This window comes from Neophocaena asiaeorientalis, unplaced genomic scaffold (genome assembly GCF_003031525.2).
Source record: "Neophocaena asiaeorientalis asiaeorientalis breed wild unplaced genomic scaffold, Neophocaena_asiaeorientalis_V1.1 scaffold634, whole genome shotgun sequence".
Taxonomy (NCBI): Eukaryota; Metazoa; Chordata; class Mammalia; order Artiodactyla; family Phocoenidae; genus Neophocaena; species Neophocaena asiaeorientalis.
This window is the reverse complement of record NW_020173971.1, coordinates 157,682-175,044: the sequence shown is the minus strand read 5'-3', so window position 1 is coordinate 175,044 and position 17,363 is coordinate 157,682. Positions and strand designations below refer to the sequence as shown.

At 40.4% G+C, this 17,363-nt stretch overlaps 1 protein-coding gene across 1 annotated transcript; it reads left to right on the top strand.

Annotated features, from left to right (window-relative positions):
- Nucleotides 1-65: 65 nt before the first annotated feature.
- On the top strand, nucleotides 66-8,224 carry H3-3A (H3.3 histone A). The gene is made up of 4 exons (XM_024753150.1): nucleotides 66-190; nucleotides 1,736-1,886; nucleotides 3,090-3,243; nucleotides 7,559-8,224. Exons 2-4 carry the CDS (start codon nucleotides 1,759-1,761, stop codon nucleotides 7,685-7,687), a joined length of 411 nt encoding a protein of 136 aa, XP_024608918.1. The 5' UTR covers nucleotides 66-190; nucleotides 1,736-1,758; the 3' UTR covers nucleotides 7,688-8,224.
- Nucleotides 8,225-17,363: the final 9,139 nt, after the last annotated feature.

The following is a 17,363-nucleotide window of genomic DNA, read 5'->3' as shown; positions in this document are numbered from 1 at the left end:
GGGGCAGAGCCTTCCCTCCATTGTGTGTGATTGGTTGGCGCGCGGCGCGGGGGCGGGGCGGCGCGTGTTGGGGGATAGCCTCGGTGTCAGCCATCTTTCAATTGTGTTCGCTGCCGCCGCCGCGCCGCTGTCGCTCTCCGACGCCAGCGCCGCCTCTAGCTCGCTGAGCTCCAGCCGAAGGAGAAGGGGGGTAAGTTTCCCCGTCTGCCCGCTTACCCGGAACCGAGCCCCGCTTACCGTCAACCCCGGGCCGGGCCCCGGCGGTGCGGTGAGGGGACCCACGGTCCCTCCGGCTTGGCCCACAAACTTTTTGGCCCAGAAATGGAGGTGAGGAGCGAGTTTCCCTCACCCCTCAGGCGACGGCGGCTCCGGCGGCTCCCCAGTCTCTCGCCGCCTCAGCCCAACAGCAGCAACCGCCGCGTCGCCGAGCCTGCTCTCCCTCCCCGCGCCCCTGGCTCCTCTTTCTTCGGTGAAATCCCGCCCGCCGCCCCTTCCCGGGACCCCAGACCTTCACCACGACCCGCGCGGGCCTCTTAACTACCGCCCCCGGACCCCGGACCCCAGTTTTCGAGCGGGAAAAGGGTGGAAATCGCCGCTGCTTCCCACCCTGGGGTAACTCGCTTTTTGCTGCCTCCCCACAGTTGTTGCTAAGCTTCACCATCTTGTCTCTCTTCTCTGGTCACCGACCATATTTTTTCCCCCGTTTCTCTCTTCCCCATTTGAAAAAGGAGGAAAATTTTTTAAAGAGAAACATTTTTTTCTCCTTTTTTAGAGAAGCGGAAACTTGATGCATTTGAAATGCACAAAAAAAACTTTTGCATTTTGGAGGGCGGCACGTGGCAGGGGATCGGGCTATTTTCGAGCGATTTGGTGTTTTGTCTCTTTGGTAGGGAATCGGATACGTTTTGCGATTGTTTCCATTTTGTTCTGGTCTGGGAGCCGAGTTTGTGCCTGCGCGAGACGCTGGGAGCGAGGCGGGCAGGCTGGGGGACCCTGTGCCGAGGGGCCGGAGGAGGCGAAACCAAAAGTTTATGTGGTGCTTGGGGTGGACTGGTCGGCCGGTCCCGTGCGTTAATTAAAGCCTGGGTGCGGGGCACTTTTTTTTTTTAATTTCACTGCGAAGCTTCTGAGGACTGGACGCCAGGACGGTGCTTTGTAGAATGCTCGCTGGTGGTAGCTGTTGTTCCTCTCTTGTTTTTTGAGACGCCTTTTTGTCAACAGAACTGTAGAGATGCAGAAGCAGGAATGTTTTCAGATATTTACAGCAGTCTATCAACTGCCAGACGTAAGGGGGGGGGGCGGCGGGGGGGGGGGGGCCCAAAACCTTTTTTGCGGTAATTTGACTCGACCTTTCCGTGGTTTGTGGCTTCGTTCTTTTGACTTGTTAGTGGATCGAATATTTACAGACATTTCTAATTTCTACTTTAATTAAAGAAACTGAAGTGAAGGCTGTCAGGGGTCTTTTTGTTTTGCCGTTTATCGCTCAGATTTGGCATTTTTGAGAGACGGTTGGTGTTAACGCTAACCATTTTCTAGTACTACAGTTTGTTTCAGGAAGTCATATTTGGGTGGTAGACGTAATCTGCACACTTTAAAATTATGTAACATTACAGACATTCTTTTTTTATACTGATCATAATTTCCAGATTTTTTTTGGGGGGGGCGGTGGTAATGGCAGGAAAACTTGTATGTTTGTTAGTTGCATATGGTGATTTTTGTGTTTTGATGCTGGTAGGTAAGTAAGGAGGTCTTTATACCATGGCTCGTACAAAGCAGACTGCCCGCAAATCGACCGGTGGTAAAGCACCGAGGAAGCAACTGGCTACGAAAGCCGCTCGCAAGAGTGCGCCCTCTACTGGAGGGGTGAAGAAACCTCATCGTTACAGGTATTAAAACAAGAGGAGGGAAAAAAATGGGACAAAGCCTATCTCCCGAAGCAGTATCTATATAATTTAATAAAAAGATGTATAATTATACTTTTTGCTTTAGAGAAACTAATAATTTTTCCTTTTGAATATTTACTAATACTTTAAAATATATATATATATATATAATTTAGTGTTAGGTTTTATTGGGAACATGTTTAATTTTGAAGCCATGATCCTGCCCATAGCCCAGAGGAGAGGTTGTATCACTAATAACGTTAATGGGATAGGGTAACATTTTATTTAGCTGTTAGGTGTAATGTATATTTTTTAAATAGTAAAGTGTTGTTTTTAAATACATTTTTGAGGATACTCTTTCTCTTGGTAAAGTAATTTAATCAAGATTGGGGGTCATTTTGTTTTAGGTAAGTCCTTCATTTACTTGAATTGGTTTATTTCCTTCTGTTAGCACAGTTTTGAACTAACCTGATCAGTGTTGTTAAGGGCATCTGCCATTAGAGGGCAGAAGTTGTCTGTATTTAGGTGCCTTCCGCAAATGATTTTACAGTTAGCCTAAAATAAAAGTGGAAGAAATAAGTCAGAATTGAGGTAAATTTCTTGCTTAAAATTAGTTTTAAAAAGAAAGAAAGAAAGAAAGAAAACTTCCATATAGAAGATACACCATAAAAGAGTATTCACATTTAATCATTCATGAGGGATGTGCAGTGTTCAAAGGTATTCTGGGAAATCACACTTAAATGCCATAAGTGTATTTTTTAAAGGAAACTCATTGGGTTGTGCTGGTAGGTCTTTTAGAAGAATTGGGGGTGCCAGTGGGAAGAAGGAGAGTGCTGCCAAATTGAGAAGAGTCTGAACAATTTTGACCTCTTTATTTGTGGCCTAGTACTTTCCCAAGTTGTAATTATAACAAGTTAGTGATATATATGTTAAAGAGGAAGAAAATAAAGGGGACTTTGATTAAACCCCCCTGCCAGGAATCTACTTTAATATCATGCTTTTTGCTTTAAAGGATTGTTGTGTTACTCTTAACAGACTTGAATATTCGGGTCATAAATTAAGAAGTGAAATTTGATACAGAAGCTGAAGAATAGTTGGGTGATTTATTTTTTGAAAAGTGACTGCGTCTTTTTAAAGCTGATGACCACTCTTTTATGTTTTTTATGTATTTGGTAACCGTGTCTTTATTGTGTTTTGTTTTTAAAGGCCTGGTACTGTGGCACTCCGTGAAATTAGACGTTATCAGAAGTCCACTGAACTTCTGATTCGCAAACTTCCCTTCCAGCGTCTGGTGCGGGAAATTGCTCAGGACTTCAAAACAGATCTGCGCTTCCAGAGTGCAGCTATTGGTGCTTTGCAGGTAAAATGGCAGGTGGGAAGGGCTCTAGGAGTTGGCCGTTCCTGCTTTGTACCAAGAACAATTCTAAATCTTTGCATATGCTTGTTAAATTTAATCATCACAAGCGGATGAGGTAGGTCTTATCTATTTCACTGTTAAGATGTCAGAAAGGTTAAGTTGCTCAAGGTCATACAAGCAGACATAAGATTTTAAAATTTTAGACGTTGCAGTGTTTAAAGGGAAAAAGAACCTTCTGGTTTGGCTTACAGTTGCTGCAGGACATCAAGAAGTCATGGGGCTAAAGGTAATTGGTAATTAGTTTCAAACAGTGACTGATATAAAAGGAATGTTAGAATAAATGGCTTCCTGGGCCTGAAGAGGCAGTTGCAAGTGGAGAGAACATAATATCTGGGATGGGAACAGGCAGCATAAAAGAACTATGCATTGAGGTAAAAGAAGCATGAGTGGTAGTTAGGATTAGGTTGACGATAAGGAGAAAAAGATACTAGGCTTGTAAAGAGAAATTGGAAGACTTGTAGTTTGCTAAAGGGGATTATGTATGGATTTCCACTTAAATGGGAAACATAGTGAATTTATTCTTAGCTCCAGTGTGTCAGAACTTTGAGAAGTACTGTTTTAGCTGTGGTTGTCTATTTGAAATACTGGTGGTTTGTGCCAAGATTAAAACTTGAAATGCCCACAAGTAAGATATTTGATTAGGTATGTGGGTATAATTAACATCAATCACTTAAGTAACCTATAATGTTAACGAGTTTGGCATTCATTGTAACTCAAAGTATGGTAAGACTGCCACCTCCTTCAGAGCGTGGGGTTAGAGGTGATTAAAATTGCAGATTGCTAGGCACCTCCACAGACCTGAATCGGAATCTCTTTTGGGGGAGGGTCCAGAATCTACATACACTCCATTGGAGGATTTTTCAAGGCTGCTGTTGCCAAGCTTTTCCTTTATGTGTGAGGGAGATTTGATAGGTGGATTCTACCCTGAAGTGTAATTGGTTGAGCTGTTTCTATGGTTAGTCTGAACTTCATTTGATTGGTAAATTCCAGGAGTAGGCATCCATTAAATTCTCAATGAATTGAAATTACTGAAATTTCAAACTACTAAAATCTTCCAGTGCTGTTATTTAAAACCCTTATCTTCTGTTTTAATCATTGACTATCTTTAGATCCCATTTTGTTTTATTACTGTAATTGCTAATCACATTTTCCCCACTAATTTTAAATATAGAAATATTATTGATATTCTCAAGCATTGATCTAAAGCTGCCAATTTTGTTTTGTAGTTAGAGTTAGCAGGGCTCTGCTTAAAGAACACACTATACTTGAAAGTCCAACATTGTTGAGCTTAAGTGTCAATGATAGAGCTTTGTAAATTGATTACTAAACAGTCTGAGTAAAAGACTATTGTTTTTTAAAATTCATGTCTAAACTTCCACATTGCTGTTATTAAGGTGTGTGTTTTATATTTGTCAGTAAATGTGGTTGTATTGGTTTTGAGCAAAATGTTCAATTCTGCCTGTAGTACTCTGCATTAGGTAGCTCTTTATTGGAAGAGTAATCTTTGTTAGAAGTTTATTTTGTTTTGTGTTGCTGTTTTTATACATCAGTTCTCTTAAAGATACAGAGATGGAGAATTTGCTAATGGAAATAGGGCAATAGAAGAGAGCAGTTGAAATAGAATTCCAAAAGTCACTATTTTTGCCTTTAGAATTACACAGTTTACAACTTTTCTAATACAACTAAATGAGGAGGGGAGAGAATTTAGTCTAGGTTTGCCATAGATAATCAAGAATTAGCTAACTTGAAATTTAGCCTTTGCCCCTAATATCTGAGAGTTTGAACTGAGGTATCATGTTAAAAATGGACATTGGTGGTTTGAAGTGGTGGAAGACTCAGATATTGAATATACTCAAAATGTTGTAAATTAACATTTTCTTCCAGTTATAAGATACTTTTTCTTTTGCTGTTATCAAAATTACGTTCACTGGGCTATAAGTTAATGTGTCAGTCTTTAATTCCTATCATAGCCTTAATGTTTAGGAGACTTTGGGACACTAGCAATAGAATTAGAAATATGAGTCATGGTTAAATTCCCTATGAGTATTGACTCTTCTCCCAGAGCTGACCAGACACAACTCTATAAAACCTATAGCCAGGTTGTAAGATGGCAGTTGAGAGGCCCAGCTGCTACATGCCACATTTGAGTAGTACTAGGGGAGCCAGTAGATCATTATTCCACTCTTAAATGGTCTCAGAATTGCAGGACCTGTTGGCTTGTCCATATAGCAGCTCATAGTGCTGTTGTTTTGCAGAAGCCTTCTAGATTTGCATAATCCTGAGATACGCTGGGTGAAACAAAAAAGAAACTAGTTTCTTTCTTGAGGAACTTCAGTCCTAGTATCTGATGTGTGTTGCAGACCCGTAAGAGTAGGTAGGCTACAGTATGCTGTGTTTCCTAAATTTTTTACCTATTTCTAGAGTATCCCAAGAATTAATCCCCGAACATTAAGGACTTTTGCTTTTAATATATTCTTTGGAATAGGTAAGATACACGGAACTAATTGCATAGAAAAGATGCAAATTTCGGGAATTCCCTTGTGGTCCAGCGGTTAGGATTCCACGCTTTCACAGCTGAGGAGCCGCATTCAATCCTTGGTCAGGGAACTGTCCCGCAGCCACATATCCTGGCCAAGAAGAAAAAAGGAAAAGATGCAAATTTCATTTAGGGTTAGAGATCTCTGTTAAGTAATTTAAGGGCATTAAAAGATGGCTAGTATACAAGGCCATTATGATTGCCAAGGAATTAGGAGTTCAAAGTTACCTGCACCTGGGAACCAGGGGCAGGAGGAGTGTTTGCTTTCTCCTTCATGGAATAATCTTAGGTAGTCTATAAAGGGTAGGTAAATAAGACTTAGCTCTTGATAACAAATGCTGCAGAAAGACATGTAGGGATAGTAAACTTCAGGTAAAAGAGATTTTTATAGAAGAGAGAGATTAGGCTAAAAAGAATGAAGATATAAATGTAGGAAATAATTTTTTTCATAAGATAGAATAACGTAAACCATTTGAATTAATTGTTGCTGTGTTCTTTTAAAAGCAGAATCTCAAGTTTTATTGGCAAAGTCAAAATGTTTGTAAAAAGCAAAACTGGTTCTTCCCATCTCTGTATCTTGTGCGTTACGTAGTATTGTGGGGCTTGAATTGCTCAAGTATTCTGTGTATTTCCCTTTTAGTTTTATTACCTAGAGTTTCCAAAATGGAAATAATTTTTTTAATTAGGACAAAAATAGCAATTACAAAAATCTGGTTTTTTTCCCCTAAATATATCTCAAACAGAGAAATAACTTGCTTATAGAGAAGCCAAATATCGTCTTTCATTTAGTGTGTTCCTAATCCGCTGAAACAGTTGGACTGATGACTGGTAAAACAGTAGGTTCATTTCAAAATGAGTAAGCAGATGTTTTAACCTAGACTAAAGGATTCTTCAGCTTTTCAGACAGCTGTAAGATGTACTCACAATTTAAGAGTTAATTATAAGTAGAAGCTCCCGTTTTTTCCTCTTCACATGCCAAGTGTTGGTGAATGATTCATGTAGCTACCAGTTTTTGAGTGAAAGTAGGGATAAGAAGATGCCTTCAGAAAAGTCTTAAGAAAAACCAGAGGGATCAGTGTTAATGCTGGGAGGTAGCAAAAACGCCATTACAGATAGGGGTGCATAGAGGAAGGTGCAGTTAGTGGGGGGCATGGGGGCATATCTCAGCAAAGTAGGTCAATGTATGTAAGTAAGACACAAATCTGGTGTGTTCTGGGACCCAGTAGCACTCTAGTGGTAAAACTGAGGTTTTAAAGGAAAGGTAGATGAGGACCATATGATGGAAACCAGTGGTCAAACAGATATAATGAAGTGTGAGTAAGATTCAGAAAAAGGACACAGCAGGGTAGGAGAGTATATTACTTTGGATTAGATACATGATTCCATTTATCTTAGGATGAGAATGAATGTTAGAATTTAAGTTGGATTTTTTGCTTTACTCAAGACACATTTCAGTTTACTAAAAATCACATATAACATTAAAAAAATTAAACTTTTTTAGTAGTGAAATTATTTGACCTGTATTATTTGATAAAGACTTGAGTTTTCACTTTCATAAGCTGCCTTTCAGCCTCGTCGCACAGATTTTAAAATGTAAGCATTTGGTAAAATAGTCAACATCTTCTGAAGTAGGTTTTTAAAGGCCTCAAAAACCTCATCTTTTTAACTGATACAGATGTAACTTAACTATTGTTAATATTTTTTTCTTTATTCCTGTTGTAGGAGGCAAGTGAGGCCTATCTGGTTGGCCTTTTTGAAGACACCAACCTGTGTGCTATCCATGCCAAACGTGTAACGATTATGCCAAAAGACATCCAGCTAGCACGCCGCATACGTGGAGAACGTGCTTAAGAATCCACCATGATGGGAAACATTTCATTCTTTAAAAAAAAAAAAAAAAAAAAAAAAAAAATCTCTTCCTGTTATTGGTAGTTCTGAACGTTAGATTTTTTTTTTTTTTTCCCCGTGGGGTCAAAAGGTACCTAAGTATATGATTGCAGGTGGAAAAATGGGGGACAGAAATGAGGTATTGGCAGTTTTTCCATTTTCATTTGTGTGTGAATTTTTAATATAAATGCGGGGACATAAAGCATTAATGCAAGTCAAAATGTTTCAGTGAACAAGTTTCAGCAGTTCAACTTTATAACAATTATAAATAAACCTGTTAAATTTTTCTGGACAATGCCAGCATTTGGATTTTTTTAAAACAAGTAAATTTCTTATTGACTGCAACTAAATGGTGTTTGTAGCATTTTTATCATACAGTAGATTCCATCCATTCACTATACTTTTCTAACTGAGTTGTCCTATATGCAAGTACATGTTTTTAATGTTGTCTGTCTTCTGTGCTGTTCCTGTAAGTTTGCTATTAAAATACATTAAACTATACCTGCTTTTGGTCTTTACTATCAACCTTATCTGTACAATTAACTTACTTGAAATTTCCATATTCAGAAGAATTTTAGTATCAGGTATTTTGTCACTTTTTATCTGAAACTGTTGAGGAGGAAAGTATAAGCTTTGTATGGGAAGGAAACTGGAGCTACTGGCTTTCCTCAAATTTTTAAAAATTTAAAGATGGTATTTCTGTTTTCCAAAACCAGAGTTTGACTATGGATATGTGTACTTTTAACCAGCAATTCCCAAACCTAGCTGGCCAGCAGAATCACATGAAAATAGTTAAATCTGTATAAGTAGTGAAAGTACATTTATAAACATAATCTCTGTTATTAAACTTTGAATAATGGTAATTTAACTGCAAATGTAACAGTCTTCAGTTCAAAAATTGGTGCATCAGAGAGCTGGCTATTTTAAGATATTGTATATTAACCCTGAAGTTACTAATCAAGCACCTATAGTTCATTCTTAGCACTGTGTTTTATTTAGCATTGGGGTGATTAATGTGAAATGAGGATGGTGAACCCTTTAAGACTTACAACATTTCTTATTAGAGAAATACAAATCAAAACTACAATGAGGTATCACACCAGTCAGAATGGCCATCATTAAAAAATTGTCTACAAACAATAAGTGCTGGAGAGGGTGTGGAGAAAAGGGAACCCTCTTGCACTGTTGGTGGGAATGTAAATTGATACAGCCACTATGGAGAACACTGTGGAGGTGCCTTAAAAAAACTAAAAGAATTACCATATGGCCCAGCAATCCCACTACTGGACACATACCCTGAGAAAACTGTAATTCAAAAAGAGTCATGTACCACGATGTTCCTTGCAGCACTGTTTACAATAGCTGGGTCATGGAAACAACCTAAATGCCCATGGACAGACAAATGGATAAAGAAGATGTACATATGCACAACAGAATATTACTCAGCCACAAAAAGGAACAAAATTGGGTCATTTGTAGAGACATGGATGGACCTAAAGACTGTCATACAGAGTAAGTCAGAAAGAGGAAAACCATATATTAACACAGATATGTGGAATCTAGAAAAATGGTACAGATGAACTGGTTTGCAAGGTAGAAATAGAGACACAGATATAGAGAACAAGTATGGACACCAAGGGGGGAAAGCAGGTGGGGAGGGGGTGGTGGTGTGATGGATGGGAGATTGGGATTGACATACATACACTAATAGGTATAAACCAGAAAACTAACAAGAACTTGCTGTGTAAAAAATAAAGTTCAAAACAAGGGGGCTTCCCTGGTGGCGCAGTGGCTAAGAATCCACCTGACTGGGACGTTGGTTCGAGCCCTGGTTGGGGAAGATCCCACATGCCGCGGAGCAGTGAAGCCTGTGCGCCACAACTACTAAGCCTGCGCTCTAGAGCCTGTGTGCTACAACTACTGAAGCCTGTGTGCCTAGGGCCCGTGCTCCACAAGAGAAGCCGCTGCAATGAGAAGCCCGCGCACCGCAACAAAGAGTAGTCCCTGCTTGCTGCAACTAGAGAAAAGCCCACGCGCAGCAACAAAGACCCAATGCAGCTGAAAATTTATTAATTAAAAAAAAATTCAAAACAAAAACAGACACATGCTCCCCCAGTGTTCCTTGCAGCACCGTTTACAACAGCCAGGACATGGAAACAACCTAAATGTCCACTAACAGAGGAATGGATAAAGCAGATGTGGCAAATATATTCAGTGGAATATTAGCCATAAAAAGGAACGAAATTGGGTGATTTGTAGAGATGTGGATGGACCTAGAGGCTGTCATACAAAGTGAAGTAAGTCAGAAAGAGAAAAACAAATATTGTATACTAACGCATACATGTGGAATCTGAAAAAATTGGTATAGACGATCTTATTTACGAAGCAGAAATAGAGACACAGATGTAGAGAACAAATGTATGGATACCAAGGGGGGAGGGGCGTGGGATGAACTGGGAGATTGGGATTGACATATATACGCTATTGATACTCTGTATAAAATCGATAACTAATAAGAACCTACAGTATAGCACAGGGAACTCTGACATTAGTTGTAGCATATGAGTGAAGCTGCTCTGGAAGTGAACTGAGATGTATTAATCAATGGGCTAAGAACAGATTCATGTCAATAAGATGTAACATTGGGCTTATAAACATAAACATCGGTGTTAAGCTCCTTTTTAGCAGTAACTTCATTTTTAGATTTTAGGTCATTGTAAAGTCACTGAGAAATATAAGATTTTTTGAGAGCCTGTTTCTAATTTGTTGACATGGTATCCTAGTTTTAGTGTGGTCGTTTGTATAGGCTTCTACAGGCAGGCACTAGTATTACTTGGAGTATTGGCAGGAGCATATGTTCACTGCAGTATAAGCTACTAAGAGCCAATTGAAGTATGTTTGATACAAAATAGATGAACTTGGCACTCAAAGCAGGTACACAGATGTCTGATGAATGTACTGAGCTTGTCTCAGTATACCATGGTCTGTTACTACTTGACATGTATTCTCTTGTTCCTATAAGGTAGGTAACTCTTTCCTACTTAACTAAAGAGGCAATGAAATTTGGGAGGATTATTCTTATTTGACTAGGGTCTAAACAATATTCATAATCTTGAGGTCAGGGTTATTCTTTGACTTAGATATGAGTGTGATCTGCCACTCCCATTGATGCTTATTAACCTCCTGGGCTGAAAATCCTCTTACCTGCTCCGCTTTGGAGTTGGCTACATGAGAATTTACTTAGGAAAAATCTATAGTGAATTAGAGTTGGGCCCAAAGTGATATGTGGGGACCATAGCTAAACTCACCACTCGTCATTAAGTTCAGTTTTTAACATCTGTAACAAGGTGGTAACCAGCTTTTGAATATGAAGTATCTTATGAAAATAGCTGATTAATACGTAAAAGTTTCCAGAAAATATTCCTAAAGTCTAAGACAAATTTACAGATGAAAAACCCTATGAACTCATGTGGTAAGACAAAAAACTTTAGATAAGGTTTTAGGGATATCAGGGAATGCTGGAAGAACTTCTAGGAAGGAATTTGGAAATGTCATTCTCTTAGGCAAACGGGGGGAGGAAATCTTCTCTTGGCTAAATACTGTCAGGTGGGTTAGTGCTTGAACAATGTCCAAGCTCTTGCCCTTCTTATCTTGACAGCCTAGAATCTGAGAGGAAATCAACTTTGCACATTTGAATATATCGAGGATCTGCTAGATGCTGAGTATGTAAAGGTATAAAGCTGCTCCAATTTAAATTCTCAACAACTCTGTAAGGTGGGTACTATTATATACCCTATTTTACAGGGGAAACTTGCCCAAGATCACAACGTAAATAGAGGGGACGGAATTTGTTTCCCGGTAGACTAAATCCAAGGCCTTGCTCTCTAATTCCCATGCTCTAAGTGTGAGACATACAAATAAGAGCAGTTAGTTTGTCGGGGGCACTAGAAGTTAAGGAAAGTCTTGACAGTAGAAACAAATGGGGGCCAGAGGAGACAAAATTGGGAATGAGAGGGACAGATTATAGAAATTACAAGAAAACTCTTCATTTGAAAACGTGCTGCTCACCACCTGCTCAGTCTTGAGCTACCTCCTTGATTCCTCCCTCTTCCTCACCTCCATTAAATCCTGTTGACTTTCTCCAAAAGTGCATCCAAAACTTTGCACTTACTTACTCCTTCTACCATCCTAGTCCGAGCTGCTATCAGCAGCTAAGTTATGGACTATTGCCATAACTTAAATCAGTCTGCATTCATCCACTCATTCCCTCCGGCCTCTTCACACAGCCCCCAGAGAATGTTTCTAAAACATAAGTCATTTCAGATCATTTCCGCACTTAAAAGTATCTAGTGACTTCCCATTGCTCACAGAGTAACATCTGAACTGGCTCATGAGGCAGGCCCTGCGTGACCTGGCCCTGTCAATCTTCTCCTTCCACCACTTGCTTATTAAGCTGTAGCCAAACCCTCTGCCCACATGCCCTTTGTCACATCCCTTGGCTTTATTTCCCTATTTATCAAAATCTGAAATTACATTGCATTTTTCCTGACTCTACCCCTACTAGAATGTGCTACACAACAGGGGTTCACATAATATTCAATAAATGCTGGGCTAGAATTTTAAATTCTGGTAAATCAAGTCAGCATACATATTGTTTCTTGCAAAGTTGTAGAGAAAAATGCCTCCAACTTCCTATCTTTCTAAGTAGTACGCATTTTCTATTAAAACCCTGCTGAATAGTTATCATTCTTATGCCATTAAGCATAGGTGTCTAAGTGAAATAGGATTTAGGTAACACCCTTATCACGACAAAGTCAGTTGAATCAGTAAGTACCTAACTAGTGGTGAAACCATAGGTTAAGAGGCATTCTCTTAAAGTCATTATGAGTACTTTTTTCACCATTATCACTAAACATTCTTTGGAAAGTTCTAGTCAACGAGAAAATGTATTTTTTTAAAGGAAATGATTATTTGCAGTGTAGCTTCATAGCTGAGTTCCAGCTCTGGGACTTTCCTGGCTGTCCAGTGGTTAGGACTCCGGGCTTTCACTGCCGTGGCCTTGGTTTGATCCTTGGTCAGGGAAATAAGACCCCGCAAGACCAGCAGTGCGGGGGGTAGTTCAGGTCCACCCGATGCCTTGTTCATTCAGTATTTATGGAGCACCTTCCACGTGCCAGGCACTGTTGAAGGAATACTGAAGTGAACAAAACAAAGTTAACGTTCTCTGTCCTCATGGAGCTACATTCTAGTGAGGGAAATAGACAAGGATAATCCTTAAAGGATAAAGAAGTAAAATACAGTTGTTCCCCCGAATCCCCTGGGATTGGATCCAGGACCCACTGCAGATAACAAAATCTTGGATGCTCAAGTCCCATAGTTGGTCCCTCCACGGCCATGGTTCCACATCCAGGGAATCAACCACCACTGATCGTGTGGTACTGTAAGATGTATTTAGTGAAAAAAATCCGTGTAGCCTTGGACCCACAGAGTTCAAGCTCGTGCCCTTCAATAACACAGGCTTGAACTGTGCAGGTCCACTTATAGGTGGATTTTTTTTCAATAAATATGCAGTGAGCCCTCGATTTCCCCGGGTTCCGCATCTGCAAATACGGAGCGCCCACTATGGGACTTGAGCGTTGGCAGATTTTGGTATGCGAGGCGGGTCCCAGAACCAATCCCCCACAGACACGGAGGGACGACTGTATATCATTTATTAGATAGCGGTATGTGCTAAAGAGAAAAAGTAACATGGGTAAAAAGTGTTGTGATACAAGGGAAGTGGGTGTTGGGAGTTAGGCCAGGCAGGCATCACTGAGGTGTCTTTGGAGTAAAGCCCTAAAGAAAATAAGAGAGCAAGCCACACAGATGTGAGAGAAGAATATTCCAGGCCCTACTGGGGGTCCTGCTGGGGGCAAGCCTGGTGTGTTCAGGAACCACAGGGAGACAGGAATGGGTGCAGTGGAAGAAGTGAGCAGAGTAGGAGAGAAATCAGAGATGCAATGGGGACCAGATCCTGCAGGACTTAGAGGTCCTAGTAAGGACGCTGAGTGAGAGGAGATGCCTCGGGAAAGTTTTAAGCAGAAGACTAATAAGGTGTGACTTAAGTTTTAACAAAATCACTCCAACTGCTGTGTGGAAAATGAGGAGAATAAAGGTAGAGCAAGAAGGAAAACCCCTTAGGAAGCTACTGGCAGTAACCTAAATGTAACATGATATTGTGGCTTGGACTTGAGTGATGGCAGTGGAGGTGGTGAGAAGTGGCATGCTGGCTATTTTTGAAAGGTAGGATGGCTGGGACTTGCTAATGGGTGTGGGCATGAGAAAGAGAGGAGTTAATGGTGCCAAGGTTTTTTGTTTTTGTTTTTTGCGGTACGCGGGCCTTTCACTGTTGTGGCCTCTCCCGTAGTGGAGCACAGGCTCCAGACGCACAGGCTCAGCGGCCATGGCTCACGGGCCCAGCCGCTCCGCGGACCGGGGCACGAACCCGCGTGCCCTGCATCGGCAGGCGGACTCTCAACCACTGCGCCACGAGTGAAGTCCAGTGCCAAGGTTTTTGGCCTGAGCAACTGCAACAATGAAGTTGCTCTTGCTTGAGACAGGGGAACCTGTCGGGGCAGGTTGGAGGGGAATATAAGGACCTTAGTTATGGACATGTTAAGATTGAGACGCTTATTAGACTTTAGTGGAGATTTCAAGTAGATTGTTGGATACGAGCCTGTGGTTTAAGAGAGAGGTTTGGGCTGGAGACAGAAATTCAGAAGTCATCAGTAAATGTATGGTCTAAAAGCCAAGAAGCTGGATGAGATCACCAAGGGAGTGGGTGTAGATAGAAATTAGAGAAGAGGTCCAAGCACTCAGGGACTCAACATTCAGAGTTTAGGGAGCAAGGGAGCACTCCGAAGGAGACTGAGACGAGCGGGCAGATAGGAGAAAGCCAGGCGTCCGTGATGTCTGTAAGCCTGAAGAAGCGAGTACTCCAAGGAAGAGGAGTGGTCTCTGTGACAAATACTACTGCTGTGTCAGGAAGAGGGAGGTCTGAGAGTTGACCATCGGATTTGGCAACGTGGAGGTAATTGGTGATCTTGATAAGAGCCATGTTGGTGAAATCGAGGGAACAAAACCTGATTAGAGTGGATTCAAGAGTGACCGGGGCTTTAAGCAAAATAATCACACTTCACATTGTCAATAATGAGACGAACTGACATTATAAACCCCTGATGTAAAACACTAAGGACACAACATTACCCAAACGTTTACCCCAATGTTTAATCTGTATATAATCATGAGGAAACAACCAGTTAAATCCAAAGCGTGAGACATACTACAAAACAACTGGCCTAGGCTCTTCAAAAATGTCAATTTCACAAACCAAAACAAGGCCGGGGAACTGTTTCAGGTTAAAGGTGACTTAAGAGATATGACAATTAATTGCATGTTAATCAATCCTTCATTGGATCCTGGATTAAAAAAAAAAGTTAAAAAGAAACTTTGGGGACAGTTGGGCAAATTTCAGTATGGAATATATGTTAAATAATACATCAATTTCAAATTTCTTTGGTGTATAATAATGGTATTAAGGTTATAGAGGAGAATGTACTTGTTCTTCACTCATGCTGAAGGAGTGAAGAGTCATAACAGCTGCAGCTTAATCCAAAATATATAGAGGGGAAGGTGGGGGAGGGATAGACTGGGAGTTTGGGGTTAGTAGATGCAAACTATTACATATAGAATGGATAGACAACGATGTCCTACTGTATAGCACAGGAAACTATATTCAATGTCGTGGGATAAACCATAATGGAAAAGAATTTTTAAAAAGTATATATATGTATAACTGAGTCTGCCGTACAGCAGAAATTAACACAGCATTGTAAATCAACTATACTTCAATTAAAAGAAGAAAACATATATAGAGAAAAAGATAAAACAAATATGGTAAAATAACAATTGGTAAATTTACATTGTGCCATTCTTTCAACTTTTCTATAGGCTTAAAATTTTCAAAACAATCAGTTGGAAATGTTTTTAAAAAGAATTAGGAGAAATGAATTGGTAACTCCAGGAATTTTGCTTAAAATAAAGAGAAATGGAAAGTAAATGAAGAGGAAAGTGTAGCTCAGTGTTTTTGTTTTTGTTTCCTGTAAGATGGGAGAGATAGAATATTTGTTTGCTGTTGTGTGTTTTGTATGTTTGTGCTATTGGGGTTGTGAGGATTATATGAATTAAAACAAGTCAGCTGCTTGGAACGTTCCTGGCACATAGTAAATGCTCAATAAATATTCACTGATATGTTTATTATAAAATTGTTATTATTAACAAATAATATTTATCTTGGAAGCCCAAGAGTCTCAATTATAAAATTATTGGTTTTAATGAGATCTCAATAAGATGGTAGGTAATAAAATATACAAAAGTCGATAGTGGTGATCATTTTGTAATGTATAAAAACATTGAGTCACTATGTTGTACACCTGAAACTAATGTAATAAGTCAATTATACTCCAATTTTTAAAAAGTCAATATAATTTCTATACATTAATAATTAGTTAAAATTTCCCAATGCAGGGGGCCCAGGTTCGATCCCTGGTCAGGGAACTAGATCCCACATGCACGTCACAACTAAAAAAATTCACATGCCACAACTAAGGAGCCCGCCTGCTGCAACTAAGACCTGATGCAACCACATAAATAAACACATATTTTTAAAAAAGAAAGAAAGAAATACTATATAGCCATTGAAAAGAATGAGGCAGAGAGACCTATACATGCTGATGTGGAAAGGTTTCCAAGCTATACTGTTAAATAAAAAAGAAAGCTGGGCAACAAGCATAGCATTTTTCTTTCTATGAGTCTAACAACAAAAACAGCAACAAAACCACAAATCACTTGTAAATCGTGTGTGTATGTACACATTATATATAACCAGAGACTACATGCATATGCAGAGGAAAGATCTGGAAAGATATGCACCAAACCGCTAACAGTGGGAGCCTAAGGGGAGCAGAGTTTGTGGAATCTTAGATATTCTGGCAGAGGAGCCACTCACTCACAAGCATGGCTTCAGAGCTCCTTACCCAACTTTTTACAGCAACAGGAGGGATTTATTGAGGGCTTACTACGTGCCAAGCCAAGCACTGTACTAAACGCTCTGCTTTACCTCAGTTCTCACAAGGACCTCAGGAAGGAGACTGTTACTACCTCCATTTCAGAGATGGGAGAAGTGAGGCTGAGAATCCCCAACTTCCCATCCCTGCCCAGCCCTAGCGTCTTGGACACATCCCTGTGTTTGTGGTACCCCTTTGCGAGAATCCTTCTGTTTGGACCGCTCCAGGTTGTATCCTTTTGTAGTCGCCTGTGTCTGGTTTGAGGGCAGTTTCAGGAGTTAAGTAGGGCAGTAGCTTGGCCAGTGCCACAACCGTGGGCGGGGCACTTAACGTCTATGAGCCTCAGTTTACCAGTCCAAAAAACAGGGACCACTGGTGGGACATGAGGTGATTTCATGTGGCTTATGAAAGATTTTTTTTTTTTTTGGCCGCGCCGCGGGGCATGTGGGGTCTTATTTCCCAGACCAGGGATCGAACTTCCACCCCGTGCAGTTCTTAGCGCAGAGTTTTAACCACTGGACCGCTGGGGAACTCCC

What these genes read in the sequence shown, in the direction of transcription:
- H3-3A (XM_024753150.1), top strand. Translation starts at nt 1,759, where the DNA reads ATGGCTCGTACAAAGCAGACTGCCCGCAAATCGACCGGTGGTAAAGCA. An exon ending in AAGAAACCTCATCGTTACAG is followed by an intron (nt 1,887 to 3,089) that starts GTATTAAAACAA and finishes TTGTTTTTAAAG; the next exon opens with GCCTGGTACTGTGGCACTCC. An exon ending in CAGCTATTGGTGCTTTGCAG is followed by an intron (nt 3,244 to 7,558) that starts GTAAAATGGCAG and finishes TTCCTGTTGTAG; the next exon opens with GAGGCAAGTGAGGCCTATCT.